Source organism: Amphibalanus amphitrite, unplaced genomic scaffold, assembly GCF_019059575.1.
Source record: "Amphibalanus amphitrite isolate SeventyFive unplaced genomic scaffold, NRLGWU_Aamphi_draft 000601F_arrow, whole genome shotgun sequence".
Lineage (NCBI taxonomy): Eukaryota > Metazoa > Arthropoda > Thecostraca > Balanomorpha > Balanidae > Amphibalanus > Amphibalanus amphitrite.
The window spans coordinates 211,193-228,979 of record NW_024882095.1 but is presented as its reverse complement, the minus strand read 5'-3'; the positions used below and the strand labels follow the sequence as shown (position 1 = coordinate 228,979).

The 17,787-nt window shown below is 47.8% G+C and overlaps 1 protein-coding gene across 1 annotated transcript; it reads left to right on the top strand.

Moving 5' to 3' along the window:
* Nucleotides 1-5,772: 5,772 nt before the first annotated feature.
* On the top strand, nt 5,773-10,749 carry LOC122394598 (zinc finger protein Elbow-like). Its single transcript, XM_043391595.1, has 2 exons — nt 5,773-6,146; nt 8,828-10,749. Exons 1-2 carry the CDS (start codon nt 6,090-6,092, stop codon nt 9,824-9,826), a joined length of 1,056 nt encoding a protein of 351 aa, XP_043247530.1. The 5' UTR covers nt 5,773-6,089; the 3' UTR covers nt 9,827-10,749.
* Nucleotides 10,750-17,787: the final 7,038 nt, after the last annotated feature.

Below are 17,787 nucleotides of genomic sequence, written 5' to 3'. Positions count from 1 at the left end.
TTGATATCGGTGACCTAAGGTCAGGTCAATTTCGCGACCTCCCCATTATAAGTCAATGGGGGAAAAATCAACTCCCTGTTTTTACCACTAAAACGGGTTGGAATGGCCCCATATACCATACATGACTTCATATACGATCAACCTTCACTACCTTGAGGTCTGTTTTGCTGTTGGGCAGCTGTGAGGTCATGTGACGTCATCAAAGGTCACCAAAGGTTTTTGGCCAATAACTCCGTACAGGAACAAGATACAGCCGCGTGGATGGTCTCATTGTGTTCAGCTCGTCAAGACGCATCGAATGATATACATGATGACCTCGAGGTCACGTGACCTGAGGTCAACCTTTGACCTTGACCTTTCGAGGTCAACATATATATCATTCGATGCGGATTGACGAGAGGATCACGATGATGCCCTTGGTTTGTTCCTATCTTGACTAATTCGAAAGTTATTCGAGAAAAAACTCTCAATATCTAGCGCCGCCATTTTGACTTTTTTCGACCCCTGTGACGTCATCTTTGACCTGACCTGAAAATGACCTGTGTAAAAATTGTAGATCTTGACCGTGCGTATCCGATGCCGTTTATCGCTTTATCTTGCTTCGTTCTCGAGATCTCAGGGGGGGGGGGCGGTCATCCGCCCCCCCCCCGTCGGTGCGAAGTTGGCGCAGACCCCCGTCGGTGCGCGGGTTAACCCTATTAGTGGCAGGCTCCTGGCTACCCCTATTAGTGGCAGGGGGGGCTGTTTACGACCCCCCTTGATACCTCGAGATCTAACGGGCCGATTTTCAAAATTCAAGCGGCATTCGATTTCGCTCAACGTGATCTACATTTCTAAAAAATTAAAATTAAGAAAATGTCAAAAGGGGGGTTGAGGGGGGTAAAAACGGGCAAATTGCAGATACATTTTAGACTGTTTATCACGGCCAGGTTTCTGAACCAATCTTAACGGAACTTTTGCCGATCGATAGAGAATGAACCAGGAATTCACATGGATCCTAAAATATGCATTTTCAAAAATCATAGGCGGATACAGATCATTGAGATTGGGGGTACACAAAAAGTATAGTAAATAAGGTTTTTGTTGGTACTGTTTCTAAAAAGGGTGGTAATGGTCTTGTTATGTTACAATTTTCTTATGAGAGAACGACTACAATTGTATTGGTCATGCATAGGCAATGTCAGGGCACCTATGTTGGGAGGTAAAACATAACCCCCCTTTTTGGACGCCTGGATCCGCCTATTATAGCAAAAACGTGTCAAAAGAGGATGCACAATAACTTTGTATATGTTATCACATGATAAAACTGGTGCATACAGTTATAATACATCAGCATCGTGATTATCGCCCAAATGACTCGCTTCACGGATAGGACCCCCCAATTCCCAGTGCTCTGGAGCCGCCCCTGGTAAAGTTATGAACTTGAAATTTTCAGGGAATGTGCCCAAATTAGGTTTAGGAAAAGTCAGAAAATTTCAGCATCGTAGCTTCAGCGGTTTCGGAGATATTCCCGAAAAAACCTGAGGGGTGGATAAAAACACCCCCCCCCCCTGCCACTAATAGGGTTAAAGGGACTATCCCACCTTTAACATGGGATTTGAGTTGAGATAGCCAAGTTTGCGGCGAGGTTCAGAAACCACTATCTATCTAGGTTGCAACCCCCGCGGCCTCTTGGTGTTGAAGAAATTCGTTCCCTTCATTTGAAAATGGGCCTTGTACAAGGCCCTATCTTCAACATGGAGCGACCGTTAGTGTGACGTCACCTCGTTTAGTCATTCTGATTTAAATGGGTTTGTTCGTTGAAAAATCGCTTAAAACTTGGTCTGAACTTTGTTGTGGTGCCTACAGAGTAAAAAGAATCAGCTTTATGACAGTAATGTGGCCTGGGGAAGGAGGTAATTTTGGGCTGTGACGTCACATATTTGAAAGTTTGTGTTTGGAATATGGGAAGCCTAAGATGTTTAATGAAAAATAAATGCCAGAACCGTGTTCCTGGTCATCCAATCTATAAAGTCGGGCACAATTTAACTGGTTTTAACAACATTTTAGAAGGTGGGATAGTCCCTTTAACATTTGAATATCAAGTTTTGCCCTGCCATATTCCCAAACAATAGGGTAGCCTGGGGCAAGACGCCCCAGATAATTTATTTTGCTACATAAATTTTGTCCCACATCACCTAGAAGGCCAAATTTGTGCTCAATGCGTTCTTTGGACATTTTACTTTAAATTGCACCCCTCAAATTCATTCACTTATGATCGGACTCCAAGCTAGGAAGTGATTTGTGAAGCAACTGCAAATGGGGCATTTTGCCCCAACCCCAGGGCAAAACGCCCCACAGTCTGGGGCAAGTAGCCCCATACTCTAGATTAAAGATTTAACATGGTAGTTGGCTAAATCTTATGTGAGAGGTCCGTTAGACCTCTGGAGGCACGGCACTGAAGTTAGCACATTCCATCCTGTCAGGTGTTCAGCTATGACACTATTGTATGAGCAGGTTTTTCACCTGCCTCATAAAACCAAATAATACATTATTGCAATGCAAATGTTTACAAAATACTTCCTTTGCCATCCAGTTGCTGAGAAAAATACACATAAAGGCATAGAAACTTACTGTTCGCCAGCTACCGAACATTAGAAAGTGGGTAGCCCGAACAACACACGAGGTAAACGCCCCATGGGGCTTTCTGCCCCGCGACATACTGGGGCGTTTTACCCCATCACGTAGTTCGGTCAGAGAACAACGCCTTGCACTCCAGCAAGACATAATTTAACACGAACCAACCCGGCATGATAAGCGTTAGACAATAGTTGTTCAAAATACATAAAAGTCGTTAACCTGATGTGGACCATAAAAGAACGCCATGATGCATAATCTGACAACAAAACATAAAAATCACTCAAAAAACACATTTTTGGCTATATCTCCCGAAAGAGTCATCACAATTTCTTTCCAGTCTGCTCATATAATGATCATATAGAGCACGTTTTATAGAAGAGAGGATGTTTCCCCAGAACTCTGCCAGTTCCGAGAAACATCGGTGAGGCGTTTTACCTCGGCGGGGCGACTTGCCCCGGTCTACCCTATCAAGCTTCCTGCTAACATGTTTTATTCAACGACCATTCTTGAAACAAATGTCTTTTTTTGGGGTGCAAAGCCAACCTCAGCCCAGCGTTACAGACATAATTATACAACCCAGCTCATAGCTCCTGCTCACCAGAAGTGACTGTCAGCAGCTAACTGCATGATCTGGTGGCCCACCCTCAACCGTGCTGCTCCATGAAGTGCAGAGTGGGGTCAGATGGGGGGGGAGGGGGGTACGGAGCGGTACCAGCCGGCCGTGTGGGCGTCTGTCCGCGCCAGCCGCGTGTCACTCACCGCCGTGTCATGGATGTCATCAACGTGTCAGCGCTGTGTCAGCCGTGTGTCAGGGAGGTATGTGAGCGGCCGGTATGTGCACTGTGCAGAGGACCGTGCACAGGATCGGAAAGGTGATGTCATTTCAGTGCACAACGACATGGGTGAAGTGGTGCTCGACTCACAAATCGGAACTGACGAGACGCATAGCGGTTTAGGATGATATGTACACATAAGCAATTGTTTAAATATGTAAAAAGTAATATCAAATAGCTAAAACTCAATATGTTTTCCTTTTGGGGGGGGGGGGAGCCGTATGGCTTTCTCCGTGTGCCATTTTATTCGACTCGTTCGTCCTTTCGAGGCCGAAGCCTGCATTCATCCTCATTCCCCCACTCAAACCTCAGTTTCTCCCTTACTCCCCTGGACAAACTTATCTTGTATACCGTCAAATTACCTCGATGGACATAGTTAGCCAGCGGACAGCGGCATATGTTACCGGTAATGTTGGCTACGGGAGGGGAGGGGGACAAGGCTTTCTATTCTATCGATAGTGGCTAGGAAGGGGCTATCTATTGATGCTGGAGGGGGTGCTGGTGGGTGCTTTATATCGGGATGTCGAATGTCCATCCTAGTTGACAGTCGCGTTTATCCGGAGGTTTTCAGGGGCATTTGTCGACGGACACGGGAGGTGTTACCAGGCGGGGTGCGGTGGTGGTGTGGGCTGGTGCCGCCATTAGGGGTCAGGTTACACGTGGGTCTAGTGATGATCTTGGAGAGGGAAGGGGAGGGTTAGAAATCAGATAGGAAAGCTGAGGTTAGAGGAAAATGAATGTCAGAAATCCATAAGCAAGATAATGTTGACTCATGACTGCATGAATTGCAAGAACGCTTCTACTTAAAGAAGCTGTGGTATGAAATGTCTCTCGTTTTTTTGCCTGTCTTATCTTTTCTTCCTTCTGTCTTCATTCTTCTGCCCCCCCTCTCTCTCTCTCTCTCTCTCTCTCTCTCTCTCTCTCTCTCTCTCTCTCTCTCTCTTCCACTCTCACCCACCTCCATCCACCACCACTTTGTTTCCTCATTCACGTCACGCCCATCAATGCAATCATTACATCACTGGCACCTATCAGATCCTCTCAAGGAGGCGCCCCACCAATTCTGTCCCGTTACAAGATCGACGTCGACAGATCTCCCATCAAAGATCTGCCGAAAGTGCGACATACGAATCCGTTATGCCCTATCCATTACATAAGATCAGTCACGGCGTTGTATCAGAAAATGTATCTTGTTGTGTAAGCTGACGATCAGAAAGGACATGCGTCAGTCCCCTGTGGCGGAGCTGACACATCAGTTGATGATGTTGATATCAGACGTCACAAACATCATAGGATGGCGGTGATTTCACGTCAGCAGTTATGATAACGCTAGAATCGCTGGCTGTATGTTACAAGAAGTAATATCAATATTCAAATAAGCATTTCAATGAACTGTCTAGTCCAGTATCATTCTTAGAAATCTGACGTCAGAGTACAGACACATCGATTGCGCTTGAAGTTTCAGATGGGTTAATATCGTTTGTAGTACAATATTAGGTATGTTAGAATATTTCGATGGATATTTTCCAATGCAACCAGAAAATATATCCCTTTTCCTTTAAGTCACTAGTCCATTAATTAGGACATTTATCGAGTGGGACAAGTGGCGTGCTTGGCAGACGCAGTCACACTTGATCCACCACAGCACACGTCGCATCAGTTACACCGTTCCATCACACATCAGTGACGTCATCAGACATCAGTTGGGTCATACCAAGACACCACACTTTCTACCATGCCTGACCGACCCTCTCCCCTTTACACCCTTCCTTCGCCACAGTAAACTCCCAAGCTACCAAGCTATAGCACCGAGCTATACCAAGCCAGCACCGAGCTTCCAAGCAACTCCGAGCGACACCGACAGACCTTCGCCGCGATTCGTTTCGCCCCCGCCTGGTCCGACAGGGGCCCGCCGCGCCTGTCGAACTGTCCGACAGCTCGGCCGACAGTTCCGACAGGGCCGCTGACAGCCGCCGCTGCGCCGCTATCGCCGCCATTCGTCACGGCTGCGCCGCACACTGCCGCCGTTCAGCGGATTATTTTCGCCGCGCGCGGCGAGCCTTTGACACCGATCCATTTCGCGTTCGTTTAGGTGCGACACACGGCAATATTTATCCTTTTTACGGGTCGTATATCATTTTAATAGTCGCTTCCGCTGAAAGTCGCCCAGCCGACCCGGCTGAGGCCATTAGCACTCATTTAACAATTGTCGTGTCAACATATGGCGTGTGGGCCAATCAGAGACGGCGTTACAGCTGCGCCGACCAATCAACGTGCGCGACACAGCTTCAAAGCGCCGCGGCCGCTTTTGATGTCCGTCGTCGGCGTCAGTCGGTGTCGGACGCTCGCGACGGGAGGTCAGTCAGTGCGGGAACGCCGGGCGGCCCGCTGCTGCGACGCGACACGCTGCGGAGGTGCTCTCAGTTTACCGACAACCGCGCGGTGGTGGTTGAGCGTGAAAGACGGTGCGAGAGTTTATTGTTGTTTTTGTGTGGTGCTAGTCACCGTCTTGCGTGGCGAGAAACAACAACCAAGGTGGATTGTTTTCTGCTTCGCTTGAAGATACTGCTGCAATTCGAGCAGTGAAGGCGTGAGAAGATCGGTGAATTGTGTGAGAAGCGACGCCGCATCGGAGCCATGGATATTCTAACCGGCTCAAATCAAGTCATCAATCCGGAATATGTTTCCCCACTGGTAAGTTAAGACGCAGAATAACAGCTGTTTAAAAGAATAGCAACTGACACAACACAACTACATGTTAGTGTCAGGGTTGGCATTTTTGCCGGCAAAAACTAGTTTATGCCATTTGCCGGTTCAAACCGGTTTTAACCGGCAAAAAGTGGCAAAAACTGGCAAAAACTAAAAACCAGCACAATGATATGCCTAGACATGGATTTAAAGATGAAACATTTTTTGGGGAATTCGGTGAAAGCTTTATGCTTTCAACCAGAAGTGACATTGACCGTTGAAGTGTTCTATAACTCAAATTTACATTTTCATGGGCTTTCCATAAGGCGCCTTTTGGGGGTGACAAATGAGCCAGTGCAAGAGTGAGTCCTGCACAATCAGAAGTGCGAAGGGGTATCTGCCACTGATATGCGCACTGCACCCTACCGTGGCGGCTTTGCCCCACTCCCCTACATGGAAATACATTCTGTTGTGGATGCCTACTGACATGCATAGACATTTTAAGCAGGGATAAGTAATGAGGCAAACTTCAGAATGTTTGGTGCATCTCTATAACATCAAGAAATGCATTTGTACATTTCAGATCCATTCCTAACTAGAAAAGTTGTGGTTTGGCCCACCTGAGTTTTATCCAGTTTTTGCCAGTTTTTGCCACCGGGGTTTCTGCCAGCCGGTTTAAACCGGTTAAAACCACTGGCAAAAACCAGTTTTTGCCACCCCCTGCCAACCCTGGTTAGTGTTTCCTGTCAAAGTTGTTCTCAACAGCAGCGATCTGAGCTTGAAGTAGTGAGTCGGATAGATTCGGTAATCTTCCAGTCCTTTCCTTTTTGCAGCTGTGGATTTTGGGCGTAGCCATACATTGAAAGGGCTGACTCATTCATTCACTTTCCTCTGCCAGCACAGTGAATCCCGACGGTTAAAAAGCTCTAGTCATTCGCATTCGCTTCATATTGATGTATAGGGCCAGTAAGTCATCTGTCTTTCCACAGAAGAAGACGCCAATGAAATAAAATAGGTCGAATGTCGATGCATGCCGACTTTGCCGACTTTCGACAAACCAAGCTCCGTTCTAACTGTTACCTGCTTTGGCAGCGTGCATTCGTAAGACATTTGAAAAGCGAATTTATTTCACTGCCTATTCCTCTTGGGGAATCAGCGGTATAATATGTGTTGGGTTTGAGTAGCATCAAATAAGATAAACTGGGCGCAGGGGTAGGACGTGTCACGTCGATGCTGCTTAGCTACAATATGCGTACCTGAACTTCGACCCCAATCAGTCAAATAAAAACAGCTTTAGTCAGTTTAAAGTCCATACACAGCTCTACCATTTTCATACCAGTCTGAACCAGGCTTTAGAACTCAGAGCGATCTCATTTCATGACCAAATTCCTAAAACACCACCACTTCAAAAGCAGTAATTTCACACGAGTTTACTATAACCTGACGATAACATTATATCAGGTTCGTCACATTGACAGAACTATGACCTATGATGGCCTGTCACCGGTGCCACCTGTCACACATGTCACCTGTCACACATGTCAACTGTCACACGGCCTGTCACCGGCACAGTTACCAGAGTGGGCCGCTGACAATACGAATTTAGGGGAAACTAGCTCTTCGGGCTGACGGCAATGCGTCCACGATTGTATTTTACTTCTTTATCCGAAATTAGCAGAAAGAGCGACTTAATTCATGACAAAATATTTTCAGTGGTGCGTTTATTAGGTACCGATTTCTCGATGTGGATTGTGGACGACTTTCAAACGCAATAAGGAACACTTGTCCCATTAGAGATTTTTTTCAAGATAAAAAGGAATTTTGAATGAAAATAAAACCACCATCATGCCATGATATCCAGCCATGTCAGCGGCATATTTTCCATTCGTATTTACATTCTTAAATTAACCGACATCGTTACAATAATTGAAAAAGACAAACCATCACGTTGCCGTAACATATTGCCGTCGGACATTGGATTGCATTGCCGCAATTGTTCCCGAGAAGGCATAAAGCATTCTATTTTGGCCAGCATGACGAAGCATGCGAGTGTCATATAAAGATGTGAAATATGACGGGAAAGTGTCATTAAACGTATTCAGGATAATTCCAGTGACCGTTAAACTACTCTCCTGCAATTGTTTTGTAAATTATGAACCATTAACTCATTACGGTATGTGAAAAGACCCACTTTCAAGTGGCTATATTTAGTTCAGAAATGTCGCGGTACTAAGAATAAAATTCAATTGCCTGTTATACGATCATTAATGCCGGTCCAGAACGGTAGAACCTAAATAGAAATGGGTCGTTTATACCTGATTATAGCCAGGTTATTCTGACATAGAACATGTAGGTACCTAAATCAGAAAGGGTGCCCGGAGTATCTGTTCATTGATTTCTGATGTAGCTCAAGTTATTGCAGGGGTATAGCCGATGTTAGACATTTCTATCTTACGTTTTACCGTCTACAGTAGTTGACTAAACAGTAATTCAGAAACTAATATTTAGTTCCCACTGTTTGTAAGTGACCTGTGGCAAAAATATTACATTCTTGACGTGGAGTGCCTTCTTCATGGAAATATGCCCCTTGCACACCTTATAAATCTTCCCTTTTTTTAATCGAGTGGCTTAACCATCGTTTCGAAGCCCACCAACAGAGTGTAACCGTTGTTCTCTGGCTGTTCCAGGAAACTAAGGAATCGCCGCTGAGTCTGCTGGCCAAGACGTGCTCCAACATCGGCATGGATCAGCCGTCGCGGCTGACTCCCGCCTCCAAACCGGCCAAGGAGGACTCTGCCGCCAAGTCGTCCTCCCCTCCGGCCTCCTCTCCCTCCTCCGCCACCTCGAGGACATCGGAGTCGAGGAACAACTCCCGGAGGAGTCCCCCGACGTCCTCCTCTCAGGCTCCACCCTCCCAGACCTCCTCCCAAGCGGGGAGCCGCTCCAAAGTCAGCTTCAAGCCGTATGAGTCTGTGACCAGCCCGTCGGCCGTCGAGCGGGGCAAGTCGCGCTCGCCGGCCGCGAAGGCCACCTCCCCTCGGCCGGCGGCGGCCGCCGTAGTGACGTCATCACCAGCCACGTCACCTTCGGAGAAGGAGTCACCCAAGCCGGCCACGTCGTACCTCTCTCCGTACGGACTGGGGTCACCTCTGGACGCGCTCTATCTCCGCTCCGGACTGCCGCCGTCCGCGTGCAGGGACCCGCTGTGTAAGGGGTGTCTACCAGGGCTGTGCCCGACTGGGTGTCTGCACTGTAAGACCCTCTCTGCGATGCCTGGTACACCATCGCCGCTGGGTCTGGGTCTGTACCCGCCGCCGGGTCTGGTGGGAGGTCTCCAGCCCTACTGCTGCAACTGGTCCGAGGCCGGCACCTACTGCGGCAAGCGCTTCAACAGTAGCGACGAGCTGATGCAACATCTGCGTGGACACACGGCCGCCGACGCGACGGTACTGCCCTCTCCGCTGGGTTTGATGCTCCCGCGCGCCCCCTACAGTGCGGCCAGCGCACTATCGCCGCTGGCGTCGCTGGCAGCGGGGAGATACCATCCGTACGCCAAACCGGGCCTGACGCCGAGCCTGCCCCCCAGCCTGCCGCCCAGCCTCGCGCCGAGTCTCGCCACGCCCTCATCACTGGCGCTGTACCCGTACCTGGCCAACCCGTACCTGTACGCCGGTCTGCGGAGGTAGAAATACGGGGGTGCCGAAAACTGGGACACTACATAGTACTGCGGTACTCTTACTACCATCACGAGGTCTAAAGCTACACCCGGGCGTGTGGAAATGCCATGCTAGTACACGCACAATGGTACAGAGCGCTGGCTATCATTGCGCCGTGGTACTAACCTCGTGAAAGAACTCTGACCCTGGTGCTACGCTAGTGCTACGCTCGTACACGTACGAGGATGCTGGTACTGGACGCTGGTGCCAGGATCTGGCTGTGCGCTGTGACGAAGTTGGAATGGGTGAAATGGTTGGAATGGTTGGGAAGACGGGTGGAGAAGCTGATCTGTTGGCAATAACCGAGCTTACGAGATGTGGACATGTGGAGAGCTGCCTCGACGACTTTCCACAGGGAGGTGTCGATGCGATGTGGCGCACGTGCTTGCCATCCAAATGAGAATGTTTTGTTAGTGTTCGATTTAGCCGGGACGCTGCGTTTGTCATCTTGGATTTGCTGTTCGAAAGAAGTGCGTATTTATACATTACGCATGTTTTGTGAAAACAATGTGCTGGGAATAGTTAAAAAAGCTGTGAAAGTTGTTAACAATCATTTTTTCAGTTGCTTTCAACGCCAATGTCTTTTGGTGACATGAGTCTTACAAAAATTCGAAGGAGCGGGTCGCCAAACTGTTATAAATATGCCAACTGTCCGGATGCGATCTTTGTTCGTCAATCGATATTCGCCGTTCGTGGAACTGCCATATCGCGAGAAAACTACAAAGAACGGAGAGGCATAATTTGGGCGTGAGCTCCATGTGTCATTCGAACTTGTATTATCGCGTATTATATTATCCGTTAGCAATGCGATCGTGTTTTGTTGAGGCTGACATATCATTATGCACTGGTTGATGTGCATATAACCTAGCAAATACATACGCTGCTGAAGTTAATTCGGATTGTTTCAATTGGGGATGGAATCAAAAGTTGGGTGTGAATTGAAGGCTTCGTAAAAGAATAAAGCGTCAACATGGAATTTACCTCATTTAGATCAGGCAAATGCGATCGTTTCAGCAATATAGGAGAATCAACCTCACATATTGTGCTTCGGAAATCAGCCCTACATGTTGTAATTTGCCGGGGCAACTTTTGTTATCTCATTACAACCACCAGGATGACTCTGGTTTTGACTATGTAAATTTTCTCAAAGCACAAAATTTAAAACGCAAGGCTAGTTGAAACAAACCAAGAAAATCAGGGTCTCTGGTTTCTGTGATAAGGTTAGAGCCATTTAAATTATCCCTGAAGCAGGCAACACTAGAGGCAACCGTCACACAGGAGTAGAAGTAATTAGGAAACAAATATTTCACAGTCAGCCAGGCAAAAAATATGAATAAAATATGAATAAAATATTTGTTTCGTAATGTCACCAACGCAGAATATACTTCGGTGTTTTTCCAGAATGTGTCATGCTTTTGAAAAATGTCCTTCCTTATCCAAGATTACGGGAAGACATCATCCGATTCACTCCAATAAATTCCGCCACGTTCCATATTTGGTGTGAACATGAAAATCAATGGCATCCAGAATTACAACATAAATATCCTTTACGAGTCGCACGTCGTCTAGAGTATGTTGAGGCATCGCTCGTATTCCATGATCTATTGCTGGTATAAAGGAACAAGATATGCTAATAAAACCTATTCCGAAGCATGCTGCTAGAATTTTTAATATTTGTGTGACAGGACTCACTGCATAGATGCATGATACTCGAGCAGGGAACAAAGAAAGACATGAGAGAGAGAGAGAGAGAGAGAGAGAGAGAGAGAGAGAGAGAGAGAGAGAGAGAGAGAGAGAGAGGGGAGAAAAAGAGGGAAGGAGAGAGGGAGAGATGAAATAGATATGTTCACATGTTGGATATTCTATGGAAAGGAATGGTTTATAACCATGTAGGTAATATTTCATGCATATGATTATTGAAGTTTCCAAACTCATCTTCTATATGAAAAATACCGAGCTGATATCACCTGGTGGCACCTGAAAACCTTTGCTATTTACTTACCTTCATGTATGTAGCTAAACTATGAACAAAATGAGCCTTTTCTAAAAGACCAGTCGGGAAGCATTACATGGAGCTTCTGCACCGTTTCTGGACAACATAAATTCAAGTAACCACCTTTTATCCCGCACCGTAGACAGTGTTTACAATTGCTTCACGTGCAAAGAGAGAAAATTATCAGATGTCGTTTAACTGATTTGTTAAATGTCTAGTGACGATTAACAAACGTTAAACGTCTAGTAGACATTTCTGCCATTTTACCGTCTCGTTATTTTCACCAGTATGCGCAGGGAAACGCAATGAAACATCATTTTCCTTTTCTTTTTTGGTTCTATTTTTGTCTTCATCTTCAAGGTACCTGTCAATTTCAGACCGATCACATTGTTTGGACCGTTTTTCAAAGCTTCATCTGTCTCCGCTTCTATTTGTATCTTGCTCTGCTGAAATATGTCGTATTTTTATATAAAATGTATTTTTTACCTTTAAGCTCCCGAAAGATATCGGCGGAACGGGATAAAATTATTAAACCGCTCGGAGGTAGAAAAATCTTTTAAACGTCTCGCCTATCGGCTCGACGTTTAAAAGATTTGTTCTACCTACTCGCTGTTTAACCCTCGCCCGTAAACGGCGATCTGCCACCTTCGCCCATGCAGGGGGGGGGGGGTTGGTGCGACCCCCCCCCTTGGCGTTTGAAAACGGAGCGTCGTAGAGCTTAGCGGAAAAGACCAACGGATTGCTCTCGCCGAGATCTCGCGATTGGTGGTATATTTTTTGGCCCTAGGTCAACATTTGACCTACTTTTGACCGGTCAAAGGTCAAATTTTCGGAAAAATAGAATTTTTTCAACTTTCGGCGGCGATTGCGGCAAAACGGTGGGAGATATCGACTTGAAACCTTCACTATCGTGTTCCTTGATCAATTCTCTATCGTTTGGTATATATTTCGTTTCCCTAGCTCTAAAAATGGCGCGTTGGGAGCGCCGGAGGTCGGCAAGGTCACAGTCGGCGGCAGAAATTCGAAAAATCAAAATTTAAATTTTTGAAATCTGATTGTATTTTTTGATTTGGGAGGTCCATTTGCTCCCTATAGAAGCTAATATTGCTGCATATTCCCATTGAGGTGACAAGAATTAGCAAAATAGTGGTTCGGGCGCTTTTCAAAAATAGTACCGGACGCTGTTCCTCTTGTGACGTCATAGCTCCGTGACCTGACCTGACCCGGTCAAGTTTCTTATACCATATGATAGCCAATACTTGCCCCAACATGCATGGGAAGTTTCATCACGATCCATCAACCGATCTCCGTACCACCGGCAGGAAACCTCGGGCGTTGGCACTCAGTTTGTGAAAATCCGGCCGGAGGCTGTTCCCTTTGTGACGTCATAACTCCGTGACCTGACATGACCCGGTCAAATTTTTTTTATCAAAAGATGCGCAAGGTTTGCCCCATAAGGTACCCAAAATTTGGCGGCGCTGCGCGCCGCCGTTTTTGCACTATTTCCGAAAAACCTCAGGGGGGGTTGCACCAACCCCCCCCCTACATGGGCGAGGGTTAATATATAATATGATGTTCCACTGAACTTACCTTATCTTATAAATTAGCAGAAATAGTCACTTACACAATACACATGCTTTGTTAAAAAAAGAACCGCACTAAGCGACACCAAACAACGTTTAGCTGCCCTAATGCCCGCTGAAAAGTTATGAAGTGTGCAATTTCGCAAACCACTCGGGGACCAGCCAATTCGTTTCGCGACACTATCAAGTTTTCTAAATGGGACTCCGCGACACCGTTCCATTATATTTCTGCTGTTTTCTCGGGCAACTTCTAACAAGATTATCTCGCGGACAAAGTAACGTTTTCCACTTGTAACTAGATATTCCCGGTGGACACAATGAAACTGCAGTTAATTTCAGAAAATGATATGGGAGGCGGGTAAAACGAGCCAGATGTCATACGCCAGAATATCTCTTGTTAGCAGGGGCGTACCGAGGCTCCCAAGCATTGTTGCAAGATTGTCATTGCTAGGGTAAGGTAAGACCTTTAAACCACTTTGTTTTTCATCCGTCCTCTATCCCGGCAATGCTTCGTTTCTAATTGCAATTCATTAAAATGAAAAATCTGAGCTTCGCGCAGAGCCGATGCCTCCTAAAACTATCAACAAAGTAAACACCCGATAACAAAATTTAGATCTACAATCGACCGTGAGCACAAGCGAAATACATATAACGTCTTTAAAGGTTATTTGGTTTCAATTTGTTGAGTCACATTGCAATTCAGTTCCCAAAATTTGATCTCAAACTGTCCTCGTTTGAACAATTCGAACTTTGTCACGAATAGGTGTAACATCAAAAGCAGCATGCACAACTAACTTCATAACGTGAACAGCTATAGCTTTTCAGACATTTCTTATTAGCCGAACTAGCAAAGGGTCATTTTCAGCATGGGTGCTGCACCCTCCGAGCCCCGTCGTTCCCTCGCGGCCCGCGCCCTGGACCCGCTCCTGTCTCCCACCATCTCGCCGGCTCACTTAGCATTCCGTCGCGGGGTGCGGACAGCGCGCCACGGCCGCCGCCGCGCCGTAATCGCCGCCCGACAAACGCCGCCACCGCCCCATATTTGCAGTCAATTTCCGGTAATGGCGCACGTGCGGCTGCTAAACACGGCGCTCCACGCCACAATCAGTCGCCAAGAGCGCCGAGAGCGGCGAGCGCGGCGCGCGGAATACAGACGGCGCAGTGCCGCGCCGCGACTGTCTCAGATGGAGACCGAGAAACGGACGGCGATTGTCAGGAGCGGCGGCCAAAAATCGTCTCAGAAAACAGCCGCAGCTCGCGGTCATTGCTTGATGGTAATTGCAAAGGAATGCCAGGCTTGCAAAAGAAGGGCTACGTAAGTTAACCCGCGCACCGACGGGGGTCTGCGCTAGAGCACTTCACGGATAGGTTTTTTAGGATCCGGCCCGGCCCATATCCGGCAAGTCATATCCAGATCCGCCCATGATCCGCCTTTCTTTGAATATCAGAATCCGGCCCACCCATGGCCCGTATTGCAGCTAAACTTCCAAAAAATATCCGTAATAATCCGTTTCACCAATAACTGGTTTCACCCAAAACTGGACTAACAAATTCAATCTAAGGGACCAGACAGCCATACATCTCATAGACCATCATGGTTAAAAAACCATGCATACATTGCATACATTATCCACCTGAAGACAAGTCTTGTGAGTCTGACAAGTGAGTGTCATAAAATGATGCCTATTACTTTAATCAAACCTCTGCTGCCGCTTAACACATTAGGTTAATTTTTAACTTCAATGTTGAATGTTAAAATTTTGATCCGTTTTGATCCGGGTTCAACCTTCAATTCCAAAATCCGTCCCGCCCATATCCGTTCTTTTTTAACAAATTTAGAATCCAATCCTATCCGGTCCGCGGATTTATCCGTGGATAATGGATTTATCCGGCCCATGAAGTGCTCTAGTCTGCGCCAACTTCGCACCGACGGGGGGGGGCGGTCATCCGCCCCCCCCCCTGAGATCTCGAGAATGAAGCAAGATAGCGACAAGCGGTAAACGGCATCGGATACGCACGGCCAAGATCTACAATTTTTACTAAGGTCATTTTCAGGTCAGGTCAAAGATGACGTCACAGGGGTCGAAAAAGTCAAAATGGCGGCGCTAGATATGGAGAGAGTTTTTCTCGAATAACTTTCGAATTAGTCAAGATGGGAACAAACTAAGGGCATCATCGTGATCCTCTCGTCAATCCGCATCGAATGATATATGTTGACCTCGAAAGGTCAAGGTCAAAGGTTGACCTCAGGTCACGTGACCTCGAGGTCATCATGTATATCAATCGATGCGTCTTGACGAGCTGAACACAACGAGACCATCCACGCATCTGTATCTTGTTCCTGTACGGAGTTATTGGCCAAAAACCTTTGGTGACCTTTGATGACGTCACATGACCTCACAGCTGCCCAACAGCAAAACAGACCTCAAGGTAGTGAAGGTTGATCGTATATGAAGTCATGTATGGTATATGGGGCCATTCCGACCCGTTTTAGTGGTAAAAACAGGGAGTTGATTTTCCCCCCATTGACTTATAATGGGGACGTCGCGAAATTGACCTGACCTTAGGTCACCGATATCAAAATTCCGAGATATACAAATTGTAGCTACTAATGACCTAATGACATCCTGCGACTTTCAAAGGCCTCCGACATCTACTGTAGCTCTGGCACGGTGACAAAGTTGAAAAAAGTGACTTGAGGTTGGGTCATTCAAAGTGACCTGGTGACCTGACCATAAAAGGTAGGAGGTTCAAACTTGCACACCATGTGTAAAATTGATGAGGTTATAGTCATACCAAATTTCGCGGCGCTACGCGCCGCGGTTTTCCCGCTATTCGCGAAAAACCTCAGGGGGGGGGCGGATATCCGCCCCCCCGTCGGTGCGAGGGTTGAGTAAAGAAAGTAAAGAAAGAGGATACCGATTTATCCACAGTTCCACATTTCTCAAAAATATACTGCAGTTCCAGGGGCTAAAACGAAAAAATGCATCTTTTGAGGACGACCAAACTTGGCCTTATGTTTTCTGCAAATTGTCTCGCTTAGCATCGCTATAAAAGGAGCAAAGCCCAGAAAAGTACAATCGCACATCGTGCATTTGGGCTGCACCGACGCACTGCTTTCCAGTATCCACAAAAGTGGCTGCTCTATTTGAGACTTGAGTCAGACTACAGTGTGCCCTAATCCATTATGTGAGCTGTCAAGTTGATATCAATCCATCTTATCATGCTGTCATGGACAGTGGTTAAGCTGCCCGGAAGTAGGCGCACCTCTGTGTTCCCGTGACAGGCGAGAAAAATAGCCGACTGTTGTCTTGTCAGCCTAATGGACAATGCCTGCCGTTTGCCTGTCAACACGTGACAGATCTAAATTACGTCAAACGAGCGGCCACATTTAGCCGCGCGCTCTGTAGGTGGCCGGCAGCCGCGCGCGAGCCGGACCCGGATCGCGTGGGGCCGCTCGCCGCTCGGCATCGTATAACCGCAGCGCTGAGGGCCGGCCGTCTGATCTGTATCGTCCTGACACCTCGCTGACATCCCTCCATCGCGCGCCACCGCCCTGGATGGACGGGAAAACAGCGCCCCGCGCCAACACGCGCCAAACGCGGACATACCCCATCGCGCCACCCTCGAAGTCGCCTCGCGCCCGCCTCAAGCGCCGCACCGCCCGGCGCTGGCGACGCTAGCTCCCCTGGCGGCCGGCCGGCGTACTACACCTGACGGCCCGCCACCCACCGCGCTGAACTGCAACAGGGACCGATTGACGGCCCGTCACCATCGGACCACCGCTGAGTGTGACAGGCGACGGGCGGCACCCGCCAACAGTGACTGACCGACACCGTCTGTCCGTTCCGCCCTGTCTGCCGAGGCGCCAGGCAGCGAGCGGTCCCGCGTGCCCAGTGCCCACACCGAGGTCCGAATGTCACAATGTCAGCACTCAGCATGTCGTATTGTCACCGTCTCGCACACGGGCGGCGCAATGTGGGAGCTTTGTGACGACGGAGTCGCGCGGTGTCGCTCGGTGTCGCGATGTGTCGCTCGGTGTCGCTCGGTGTCTTGACGGCAGTCTGATGCGATTCGTGGGATGATCTCAGGCGTAGGATGGAGGAGAGTATCTCTGTGCCTACAGTAGCCGAGCCTGTCAGACTGTCGCATTGTTCTCTGCGGGGTTGTCGGCACCCGGCGCCCGGGCTCCAGAGATCGTGGGCAGATATGTCACTCGGCTCCGGGGTAGAGGGACGGTGATAGATTGATGGGAGGACGCCGGACTCCCCTACTCTGCCAAACTCTAGTCATCTCCTCTGCCCTACCTTTTGTGGGATAGTTGATCCTGCTGATCACAGATTCCGGATCTTTTT